General features: G+C 47.3%; 1 protein-coding gene across 1 annotated transcript in view; it reads right to left on the bottom strand.

Moving 5' to 3' along the window:
* Positions 1-385: 385 nt before the first annotated feature.
* The window catches only part of si:ch211-246m6.5 (von Willebrand factor D and EGF domain-containing protein), a 120,542-nt gene continuing 109,380 nt past the window's right edge, over positions 386-11,547 (bottom strand). Inside the window, exons 32-35 of the mRNA XM_037534329.1 lie at positions 8,228-8,323; positions 5,552-5,647; positions 2,896-2,993; positions 386-800 (exon numbers count right to left, since the gene is read on the bottom strand). Coding sequence (XP_037390226.1) covers positions 780-800; positions 2,896-2,993; positions 5,552-5,647; positions 8,228-8,323 — 311 coding nt within the window. The 3' untranslated portion in view covers positions 386-779. The remainder of the gene's footprint in view (positions 801-2,895; positions 2,994-5,551; positions 5,648-8,227; positions 8,324-11,547) is intronic.

The raw sequence follows: 11,547 nt of genomic DNA, 5'->3' as shown, positions 1-11,547 counted from the left end.
AATGTAAACAGAGCGGTTTTGGTGTGAAACGCTCTGTTCTAGATAAACTGACCGAGTCAGAGCTCCTCACAGTGGTGGTGATGGGAACCAGACGTCCCTCTAAAAGCTCCTCACAGTGGTGGTGATGGGAACCAGACGTCCCCCTCTAAAAGCTCCTACAGAAAGTTCCTACATGAACTGGTTCTGAATTCACTGCCTGATGACTGAGACGCTGTTTTATGAGAGTTTAGAGAACTTCAACTCCATTCATGGTGGAGGGAGACATGCAGGGCGCTGTGCGGCAAAATAGTCCCCAAAGAAAACTCATTATTCCAGATTTTCCACTGTTTTCCATCATCAGCATTCCATATAAGCTCAGAAGACTCGTGTAGGTTCTCTGGTGGTTCTGGATGGTAAATAAAGTGTCTATATTTGTGTTGTAGTCATGGCGACGCCTGGTGCCCATCACCACCACTGTAAAGACGTCTGAACCGTCTCACACCAAACCCACTGGATCTCTTTACATATTAATCCTACTTATGCATAAATATTGAAACGTTTGGGATGTTACTGGGTGTTCTCAGATGTCTGGCTGCTTTTATACAGAATTAGAAAACATTTATGTTCTTCTTAGTCTTGCTGTGTAAACGTAAACTTTAAAAAATATGTAAAAAAAATACAAAACCGTTTACCCTTACGCATAAATTAACATTATTTACAGGTGAGATGCTGCTATCTAAGTCCGGTCGCAAAGCAACAAGCTGTGGCCAGTGTCTTCACTACAGGCTCCGCCCCCTCCATCAGCCTTGACGAATAGGAAGCTGGGGAGAAAAGAGGAGATTAATTTGACGTACAGAATTTGACACCCTGGTCCAATTCTCTACAGGTAGAACCCGTAAATATGACAGTTTCTAACGCACAATTTCTAGTTACTTGCTGAGTTTAGCATATTGAACAAATAAATAAATAAAATGTGCCATAAATTTTGCACATTTTTGGCCACATTTAATGTTTTTACGTTTTTCCTAATATGTTAAATTCAGCAAATAAGAAGTAACCGTGCTTTAATAGAACCACGAATGCTTATAGAACCTGTTTGGACATCAGATTGATGGAGAACGTGCTGTAGATGATTCTATATAGCGCCTTTTTGAAAAGGGTTCCATGTAGCACCAAAAATGTTTGTTCTATTGCCACAAGCTTGACGTTGGAACAATAGAAGAACCCTTTTTGGTGCTACATAGAAAAGTTCTATATACAACCATCTACAGCACATCCATCAATCTGAAGAACCATTTCACCATGCAAAGAACCCTTTAAACATTGACAGGGTTCTCTGAGTGCATATGGCTCTATATAGTCCCATTTTCTCGGCTAAAGAACCCTTGAAGAATGATCTTTTTATGAGCGTAGAGGATGTGTTAACTTTATTAAACTTTATTGACACTTAGAAAATCAACAAAATAAACCAGGGTGTGAAAACTTTTGTCTTTCCTAGGCTCAAATTTGGTTTATAGACAGTTTTTAATTTTTAGTTTTTAACCCTTTGGTCCTTAGATTTTAATCTTAAAGTATGGTACTAAAGCGTAAATATGCTGTAGCATGTTCTAAATGTTCTGCGTATTCATTTTAGAGCATTAGTTCTGCAGCATTTATTTGCTGAACTCTTCCATAAAGACGCTTATTGTGAGGCGGAGCTAGCTGAGCACAGGGGCGGCAACCCAGACATTAAAAAGAGCCATTTGGGAGGCACATTATGTCCATTTTACCATCTTGGCTGTTAATGTGTGTCAATGTACGAGTACAGGATAAAAATATAACTGAAAACTCAGACTCACTTCGCTCGGCTTTCAGCTTCGGCTCAGCTACAGCTGCTTTTCTCGCATCTCCAGCAGGAAACTTTTCCAAAAGTGGAGCAGTTTCTTGTGAAATGTCTCTCAATGTTCGACGTTTTATGAGACTGAAGTCGCTTCTCGTTGGAATTTTCCCATTCCACCCTAAATGGCATCTGACGCAGTAGAATATAACTGCTGCACCTTTTAAGATGGAACGGGAAAATTCAAATGAGAAGCTGGTCAATCAGAAGCGACTTCAGCTTCACGACTTATTAGTGTTTCAGCTTCTCGCTGCAGATTAAACCAGCTGGAGTGACTATAAACACTAATCCGTCCATTCGTCTCCAGATTATCGATGTCCGTCTTAAATCTCTCTCTTTACCGTTTCGCAGCTACTAGCTGGGCGAGACTGTCGTCTGTGTTGCTATGGTGACCAGCCGTCTGCGCTGATCTTCAGGGTTAAAGGGTGAATCAGCAGTTCTACATTAACTCCAGCGTTTAAGACCATTTACTGTTAAACTGTGTTGAAGGATCAGCAGAGCTTTATTTTACTGTAGAGGAGGATTATTTTATTATTACCTACTGATCTGATTCAGCCGGGGAGCCACAACAGGGCAGGAAAAGCGACCCGGATTAGGACGTACTCTTCCTGACAGCAGAGGAATTAAGACGTAACAAAGCTCACAGCAGATTTTTTGACAAAAAAGTCTTTGTGTATAGCTACAGCCCTTAAAAGCGCTACGACTCTTACGCCAGTGAGTGGAAGTACAAGATAGGTGTTCCTAATAAAGTGGCCAGTGAGTGGAAGTACAAGCTTGGTGTTTCTAATAAAGTGGCCAGCGAGTGGAAGCACAAGATAGGTGTTTCTAATAAAGTGGCCAGCGAGTGGAAGTGGCTACGCCTTCTTTAATAGCGGAAACACTACAATACACTTAAAAAATGAGTGATAAAGATTTATTATTAGGATCTAAAGCATTAAAATATTTTAGCAGGTGCAGATTAACCGTTCCTGAAAACTGGGAATGATGGTGTGTGTGTGTGTGTGTGTGTGTGTGTGTGTGTGTGTAAAGACTGTAGCTACCTTCCTATCGCACAGTAAGCCCGTGTATCCCGTCCTGCAGGCGCACACGTTGGGCCTAATGCACCGACTCCCAAACACGCACTTCTGCTCACAGATCGCTGCAAAACATCCCATAATAACAACAATCATAACACTTTACTACACATCGCCAAGGAGACCGGACAAACACTGATATTTAAAATCAGGATGTTTCAATGATACGCCCTAAACCTGGCCAGTTTATCAGAAACGCCGCTTTCTGATCATGGAGCCTCTCGTTCTGGATATATTTGGGCGGATGTTTCGCTCTCAATCTAGCAGTGATCCACTCATACCAGCACCACACACCATGTCACTGTCACTGCTGTGCTGAGAATGGACCACCACCCACATAATAGCTGGACAGTAATGGTCAGAAACTGGGGGCTGATACATTTTACAGATGGGCTACAGTCAGTAACTGAATACCTACATAGAGGAGCTATAATGTAGGTGTTTCTAATAAAGTGGCCAGACAGTGGAAGCACAAGGTGGGTGTTTCTAATAAAGTGGCCAGTTAGTGGAAGCACAAGGTGGGTGTTTCTAATAAAGTGGCCAGCGAGTGGAAGCACAAGGTGGGTGTTTCTAATAAAGTGGCCAGTTAGTGGAAGCACAAGGTAGGTGTTTCTAATAAAGTGGCCAGCGAGTGGAAGCACGAAGTCCCAGTTTAAATCAGCCTCCAAATGTCCTTGTGTGTGTTTATGTTGCTCTGGAAATAAAGAATTTGAAATTGAGAGATTCACTCAAGCCCATTAGGACCTTAATAGACTCCCATAAACAGGAGGGATGAAAGGGAGGAAGAGCGAGGAGTGAATGAATAAATAAACGCAGGTTATTTGTCGTATTTATTGTGGATCGTTAATGGAGGAGAAAGGCGTTCACTCTTTATGTGTGAGGAAACCGGCGCCCACTGCTAACATGCATTTTAGCCCTGTTAGCTGGAGCGGTCCTGTGGGGTTTGTGTCTTGGCATGCAGAACCGCACACGGGGCTGTTAGAGACCCTTAATTAAAACCCAACACAAGCTGTAAACAGACCACGGCCAACAATAGCAGGACACGCATACAGACACCAGGAGGAAGAGCTGATGGCCTTTTCATCTGTCGCCATTTCAGAAGCCGGTTTCGAGGTAAATATTACCTGTAAGGCCGAGTCACTGGTGTTGGAGTTCAGTTCTGAGTCACTGATGTTCAAGTTAGTCACTGGCATACAAATGAAAGTCTGAGTTAATTGGAGTCAGAGTCATTGGTGTTCAGATAACTTTAGAGTCATTGGTGTTTATGTCAAAGTCAGAGTTAGGTGGAGTCAAAGTCTGAGCTATTGGTGTTCAAATCAAAGTCCAAGTCGTTAGTGTTCAGTGACTCGGATTTTAACTTGATGTTCAAGGTAAAGTCCAAGTCACTAGAGTTCAAGTTAAAGTCTGAACCACTGAGTCATTGTTCTTCAAGTCAGAGTCAGGGTCAGAGTCATTGTTCTTCAAGTCAGAGTCAGAGTCAGAGTCATTGTTCTTCAAGTCAGAGTCAGAGTCATTGTTCTTCAAGTCAGAGTCAGGGTCAGAGTCATTGTTCTTCAAGTCAGAGTCAGAGTCAGAGTCATTGTTCTTCAAGTCAGAGTCAGAGTCATTGTTCTTCAAGTCAGAGTCAGAGTCATTGTTCTTCAAGTCAGAGTCAGAGTCATTGTTCTTCAAGTCAGAGTCAGAGTCATTGTTCTTCAAGTCAAAGTCAGAGTCATTGTTCTTCAAGTCAGAGTCAGAGTCATTGTTCTTCAAGTCAAAGTCAGAGTCATTGTTCTTCAAGTCAGAGTCAGAGTCATTGTTCTTCAAGTCAGAGTCAGAGTCATTGTTCTTCAAGTCAAAGTCAGAGTCATTGTTCTTCAAGTCAGTCATTGTTCTTCAAGTCAGAGTCAGAGTCATTGTTCTTCAAGTCAGAGTCAGAGTCATTGTTCTTCAAGTCAGAGTCATTGTTCTTCAAGTCAAAGTCAGAGTCATTGTTCTTCAAGTCAAAGTCAGAGTCATTGTTCTTCAAGTCAGTCATTGTTCTTCAAGTCAGAGTCAGAGTCATTGTTCTTCAAGTCAGAGTCAGAGTCATTGTTCTTCAAGTCAGAGTCAGAGTCATTGTTCTTCAAGTCAAAGTCAGAGTCATTGTTCTTCAAGTCAGTCATTGTTCTTCAAGTCAGAGTCAGAGTCATTGTTCTTCAAGTCAAAGTCAGAGTCATTGTTCTTCAAGTCAGAGTCAGAGTCATTGTTCTTCAAGTCAGAGTCAGAGTCATTGTTCTTCAAGTCAGAGTCATTGTTCTTCAAGTCAAAGTCAGAGTCATTGTTCTTCAAGTCAGTCATTGTTCTTCAAGTCAGAGTCAGAGTCATTGTTCTTCAAGTCAGAGTCAGAGTCATTGTTCTTCAAGTCAGAGTCAGAGTCATTGTTCTTCAAGTCAAAGTCCAAGTCACTGGTGTTTCAATGTCAGGTGTCTGCCAGCTTTGGAAACTCCAGCTTTGGAAACTCCAGCTTTGGAAACTCCAGCTTTGGAAACTCCAGCTTTTTCACCAATTTTCTTCTCTAACTTTCTCCTTCCATATGAAAGTGGTTTATCTCACAGCTCATGTTTATTCATGCTTCTGTGGTGAGTTTGTGTTCGGTACTAACGTGTTTGGCACAGCGTTCCCTGCCACCCTGGAGAACAGTGGCAGGTGTTCGGTCCCACACACTCTCCTCCATTCAGGCACTTCTGAAGGCACGTTGCTGGAATACAACACACACACACACACACACACACACACACACACACACACACACACACAGACACACAAACACACACACACAAACACACACACACACACAAACACACACACACAAACACACACACACACACACACACAATGCAGTTTTTTATTAAGTTCAATGGTGGTTGTTATTATAATAACAATATTAATAATAATAATTAATAATAATGGCATTTTACTTACAAAATCTCAGTGTTTTACATGACAAGTTATGAAATACATTGAATAGATAAAATACTACGGTTTAAATAAAAAGCAACATGAGTCTACACAGTCTATTTCTCAAACCATCCAATCAGACGTAGTTCTCTCCCAGAGCATCCAATCAGACGTAGTTCTCTCCCAAACCATCCCATCAGACGTAGTTCTCCCCCAAACCATCCAATCAGACGTAGTTCTCTCCCAAACCATCCCATCAGACGTAGTTCTCCCCCAAACCATCCAAACAGACGTAGTTCTCCCCTAAACCATCCAATCAGACGTAGTTCTCTCCCAGAGCATCCAATCAGACGTAGTTCTCTCACAAACCATCCCATCAGACGTAGTTCTCTCCCAGAGCATCCAATCAGACGTAGTTCTCCCCTAAACCATCCAATCAGACGTAGTTCTCTCCCAGAGCATCCAATCAGACGTAGTTCTCTCACAAACCATCCAATCAGACGTAGTTCTCTCCCAGAGCATCCAATCAGACGTAGTTCTCCCCCAAACCATCCCATCAGACGTAGTTCTCTCCCAAACCATCCCATCAGACGTAGTTCTCCCCCAGAGCATCCAATCAGACGTAGTTCTCCCCCAAACCATCCAATCAGACGTAGTTCTCTCCCAGAGCATCCAATCAGACGTAGTTCTCCCCCAAACCATCCCATCAGACGTAGTTCTCTCCCAAACCATCCCATCAGACGTAGTTCTCCCCCAAACCATCCAATCAGACGTAGTTCTCCCCCAAACCATCCCATCAGACGTAGTTCTCTCCCAAACCATCCCATCAGACGTAGTTCTCTCCCAAACCATCCAATCAGACGTAGTTCTCTCCCAGAGCATCCAATCAGACGTAGTTCTCCCCCAAACCATCCCATCAGACGTAGTTCTCTCCCAAACCATCCAATCAGACGTAGTTCTCCCCCAAACCATCCCATCAGACGTAGTTCTCTCCCAAACCATCCCATCAGACGTAGTTCTCCCCCAGAGCATCCAATCAGACGTAGTTCTCCCCCAAACCATCCAATCAGACGTAGTTCTCTCCCAGAGCATCCAATCAGACGTAGTTCTCTCCCAAACCATCCAATCAGACGTAGTTCTCCCCCAAACCATCCAATCAGACATAGTTCTCCCCCAAACCATCCCATCAGACGTAGTTCTCTCCCAAACCATCCCATCAGACGTAGTTCACTCCCAAACCATCCAATCAGACGTAGTTCTCTCCCAGAGCATCCAATCAGACGTAGTTCTCCCCCAAACCATCCCATCAGACGTAGTTCTCTCCGAAACCATCCCATCAGACGTAGTTCTCTCCCAAACCATCCAATCAGACGTAGTTCTCCCCCAAACCATCCAATCAGACGTAGTTCTCTCCCAAACCATCCAATCAGACGTAGTTCTCCCCAAACCATCCCATCAGACGTAGTTCTCTCCCAAACCATCCCATCAGACGTAGTTCTCTCCCAAACCATCCAATCAGACGTAGTTCTCTCCCAAACCATTCAATCAGACGTAGTTCTCTCCCAGAGCATCCAATCAGACGTAGTTCTCTCCCAGAGCATCCAATCAGACGTAGTTCTCCCCCAAACCATCCCATCAGACGTAGTTCTCTCCCAAACCATCCAATCAGACGTAGTTCTCCCCCAAACCATCCCATCAGACGTAGTTCTCTCCCAAACCATCCAATCAGATGTAGCTCTCTCCCAAACCATCCAATCAGATGTAGTTCTCCCCCAAACCATCCAATCAGATGTAGTTCTCCCCCAAACCATCCCATCAGACGTAGTTCTCTCCCAAACCATCCAATCAGATGTAGTTCTCCCCCAAACCATCCAATCAGACGTAGTTCTCCCCCAAACCATCCAATCAGACGTAGTTCTCTCCCAAACCATCCAATCAGATGTAGTTCTCTCCCAAACCATCCAATCAGACGTAGTTCTCTCCCAAACCATCCAATCAGACGTAGTTCTCCCCCAAACCATCCAATCAGACGTAGTTCTCTCCCAAACCATCCAATCAGATGTAGTTCTCTCCCAAACCATCCAATCAGACGTAGTTCTCTCCCAAACCATCCAATCAGACGTAGTTCTCTCCCAAACCATCCCATCAGACGTAGTTCTCTCCCAAACCATCCAATCAGACACCATTTGTTTCCTATGTTATCAGTTCGATACAGTCTCTGTCCCACTTTATCACTTTAAACTGCCTTTGTCTAAGAATGAATTATTTTTTACTGCTGGGTGTTAAAGACTGAATATGTAAATAAGCTTTGTTCTGATTGGCTACATTTCCCTCAGAAGATGTCACTACGAGATCATTAAAGATGTAGATTTATACTCACGTTTATCACACCGCCTCCCTCTCCAACCCGACACACAGTCACACACACCTGGGCCCACACACCTGCCGCCGTTCATGCACATCGGCTCACACACACCTGCAGGAGGGGAAGAACCAATCACAGTGAGGGGGAGGTCTCAGAAAGAACAGTTGGGGGCTTAGGACCAATCGTAGTGAGGGGGAGGTCTCAGAAAGAACGGTGGCGGGGGGGTTAGCACCAATCGCAGTGAGGGGGAGGTCTCAGAAAGAACAGTGGGGGGGGGGGCTTAGGACCAATCGTAGTGAGGGGGAGGTCTCAGAAAGAACAGTGGGGGGGGGTTAGGACCAATCGCAGTGAGGGGGAGGTCTCAGAAAGAACAGTGGGGGGAATAGGAACAATCGCAGTGAGGGGGAGGTCTCAGAAAGAACAGTGGGGGGATTAGGACCAATCGCAGTGAGGGGGAGGTCTCAGAAAGAACAGTGGGGGGGTTAGGACCAATCGCAGTGAGTGGGAGGTCTCAGAAAGAACAGTGGGGGGGTTAGGACCAATCGCAGTGAGGGGGAGGTCTCAGAAAGAACAGTGGGGGGATTAGGACCAATCGTAGTGAGGGGGAGGTCTCAGAAAGAACAGTGGGGGGGTTAGGACCAATCGCAGTGAGGGGGAGGTCTCAGAAAGAACAGTGGGGGGGGTTTAGGACCAATCGTAGTGAGGGGGAGGTCTCAGAAAGAACAGTGGGGGGGTTAGGACCAATCGCAGTGAGGGGGAGGTCTCAGAAAGAACAGTGGGGGGGTTAGGACCAATCGCAGTGAGGGGGAGGTCTCAGAAAGAACAGTGGGGGGGTTAGGACCAATCGCAGTGAGGGGGAGGTCTCAGAAAGAACAGTGGGGGGCTTAGGACCAATCGTAGTGAGGGGGAGGTCTCAGAAAGAACGGTGGCGGGGGGGTTAGCACCAATCGCAGTGAGGGGGAGGTCTCAGAAAGAACAGTGGGGGGGGGGGGGCTTAGGACCAATCGTAGTGAGGGGGAGGTCTCAGAAAGAACAGTGGGGGGGGGTTAGGACCAATCGCAGTGAGGGGGAGGTCTCAGAAAGAACAGTGGGGGGAATAGGACCAATCGCAGTGAGGGGGAGGTCTCAGAAAGAACAATGGGGGGATTAGGACCAATCGCAGTGAGGGGGAGGTCTCAGAAAGAACAGTGGGGGGATTAGGACCAATCGCAGTGAGGGGGAGGTCTCAGAAAGAACAGTGGGGGGATTAGGACCAATCGTAGTGAGGGGGAGGTCTCAGAAAGAACAGTGGGGGGATTAGGACCAATCGCAGTGAGGGGGGGTCTCAGAAAGAACAGTGGGGGGATTAGGACCAATCGCAGTGAGGGGGAGGTCTCAGAAAGAACAGTGGGGGGATTAGGACCAATCGCAGTGAGGGGAGGTCTCAGAAGAACAGTGGGGGGATTAGGACCAATCGTAGTGAGGGGGAGGTCTCAGAAAGAACAGTGGGGGGATTAGGACCAATCGCAGTGAGGGGGGGGGTCTCAGAAAGAACAGTGGGGGGGTTAGGACCAATCGCAGTGAGGGGGAGGTCTCAGAAAGAACAGTGGGGGGATTAGGACCAATCGTAGTGAGGGGGAGGTCTCAGAAAGAACAGTGGGGGGATTAGGACCAATCGTAGTGAGGGGGAGGTCTCAGAAAGAACAGTGGGGGGATTAGGACCAATCGTAGTGAGGGGGAGGTCTCAGAAAGAACAGTGGGGGGATTAGGACCAATCGCAGTGAGGGGGAGGTCTCAGAAAGAACAGTGGGGGGGGTTTAGGACCAATCGTAGTGAGGGGGAGGTCTCAGAAAGAACAGTGGGGGGATTAGGACCAATCGTAGTGAGGGGGAGGTCTCAGAAAGAACAGTGGGGGGATTAGGACCAATCGTAGTGAGGGGGAGGTCTCAGAAAGAACAGTGGGGGGATTAGGACCAATCGTAGTGAGGGGGAGGTCTCAGAAAGAACAGTGGGGGGGTTAGGACCAATCGCAGTGAGGGGGAGGTCTCAGAAAGAACAGTGGGGGGGGTTTAGGACCAATCGTAGTGAGGGGGAGGTCTCAGAAAGAACAGTGGGGGGGTTAGGACCAATCGCAGAGAGGGGGAGGTCTCAGAAAGAACAGTGGGGGGGTTAGGACCAATCGCAGTGAGGGGGAGGTCTCAGAAAGAACAGTGGGGGGGTTAGGACCAATCGCAGTGAGGGGGAGGTCTCAGAAAGAACAGTGGGGGGCTTAGGACCAATCGTAGTGAGGGGGAGGTCTCAGAAAGAACGGTGGCGGGGGGGTTAGCACCAATCGCAGTGAGGGGGAGGTCTCAGAAAGAACAGTGGGGGGGGGGGGGGCTTAGGACCAATCGTAGTGAGGGGGAGGTCTCAGAAAGAACAGTGGGGGGGGGTTAGGACCAATCGCAGTGAGGGGGAGGTCTCAGAAAGAACAGTGGGGGGAATAGGACCAATCGCAGTGAGGGGGAGGTCTCAGAAAGAACAATGGGGGGATTAGGACCAATCGCAGTGAGGGGGAGGTCTCAGAAAGAACAGTGGGGGGATTAGGACCAATCGCAGTGAGGGGGAGGTCTCAGAAAGAACAGTGGGGGGATTAGGACCAATCGCAGTGAGGGGGAGGTCTCAGAAAGAACAGTGGGGGGATTAGGACCAATCGCAGTGAGGGGGGGTCTCAGAAAGAACAGTGGGGGGATTAGGACCAATCGCAGTGAGGGGGAGGTCTCAGAAAGAACAGTGGGGGGATTAGGACCAATCGCAGTGAGGGGAGGTCTCAGAAGAACAGTGGGGGGATTAGGACCAATCGTAGTGAGGGGGAGGTCTCAGAAAGAACAGTGGGGGGATTAGGACCAATCGCAGTGAGGGGGGGGGTCTCAGAAAGAACAGTGGGGGGGTTAGGACCAATCGCAGTGAGGGGGAGGTCTCAGAAAGAACAGTGGGGGGATTAGGACCAATCGTAGTGAGGGGGAGGTCTCAGAAAGAACAGTGGGGGGATTAGGACCAATCGTAGTGAGGGGGAGGTCTCAGAAAGAACAGTGGGGGGATTAGGACCAATCGTAGTGAGGGGGAGGTCTCAGAAAGAACGGTGGCGGGGGGGTTAGCACCAATCGCAGTGAGGGGGAGGTCTCAGAAAGAACGGTGGCGGGGGGGTTAGCACCAATCGCAGTGAGGGGGAGGTCTCAGAAAGAACAGTGGGGGGGGGGGGGGCTTAGGACCAATCGTAGTGAGGGGGAGGTCTCAGAAAGAACAGTGGGGGGGGGTTAGGACCAATCGCAGTGAGGGGGAGGTCTCAGAAAGAACAGTGGGGGGAATAGGACCAA

The sequence above is a fragment of the Pygocentrus nattereri genome, chromosome 25 (assembly GCF_015220715.1).
Source record: "Pygocentrus nattereri isolate fPygNat1 chromosome 25, fPygNat1.pri, whole genome shotgun sequence".
Taxonomy (NCBI): Eukaryota; Metazoa; Chordata; class Actinopteri; order Characiformes; family Serrasalmidae; genus Pygocentrus; species Pygocentrus nattereri.
The sequence above is the reverse complement of the archived record's forward strand: the minus strand, read 5'-3'. Positions and strand labels throughout refer to the sequence as shown.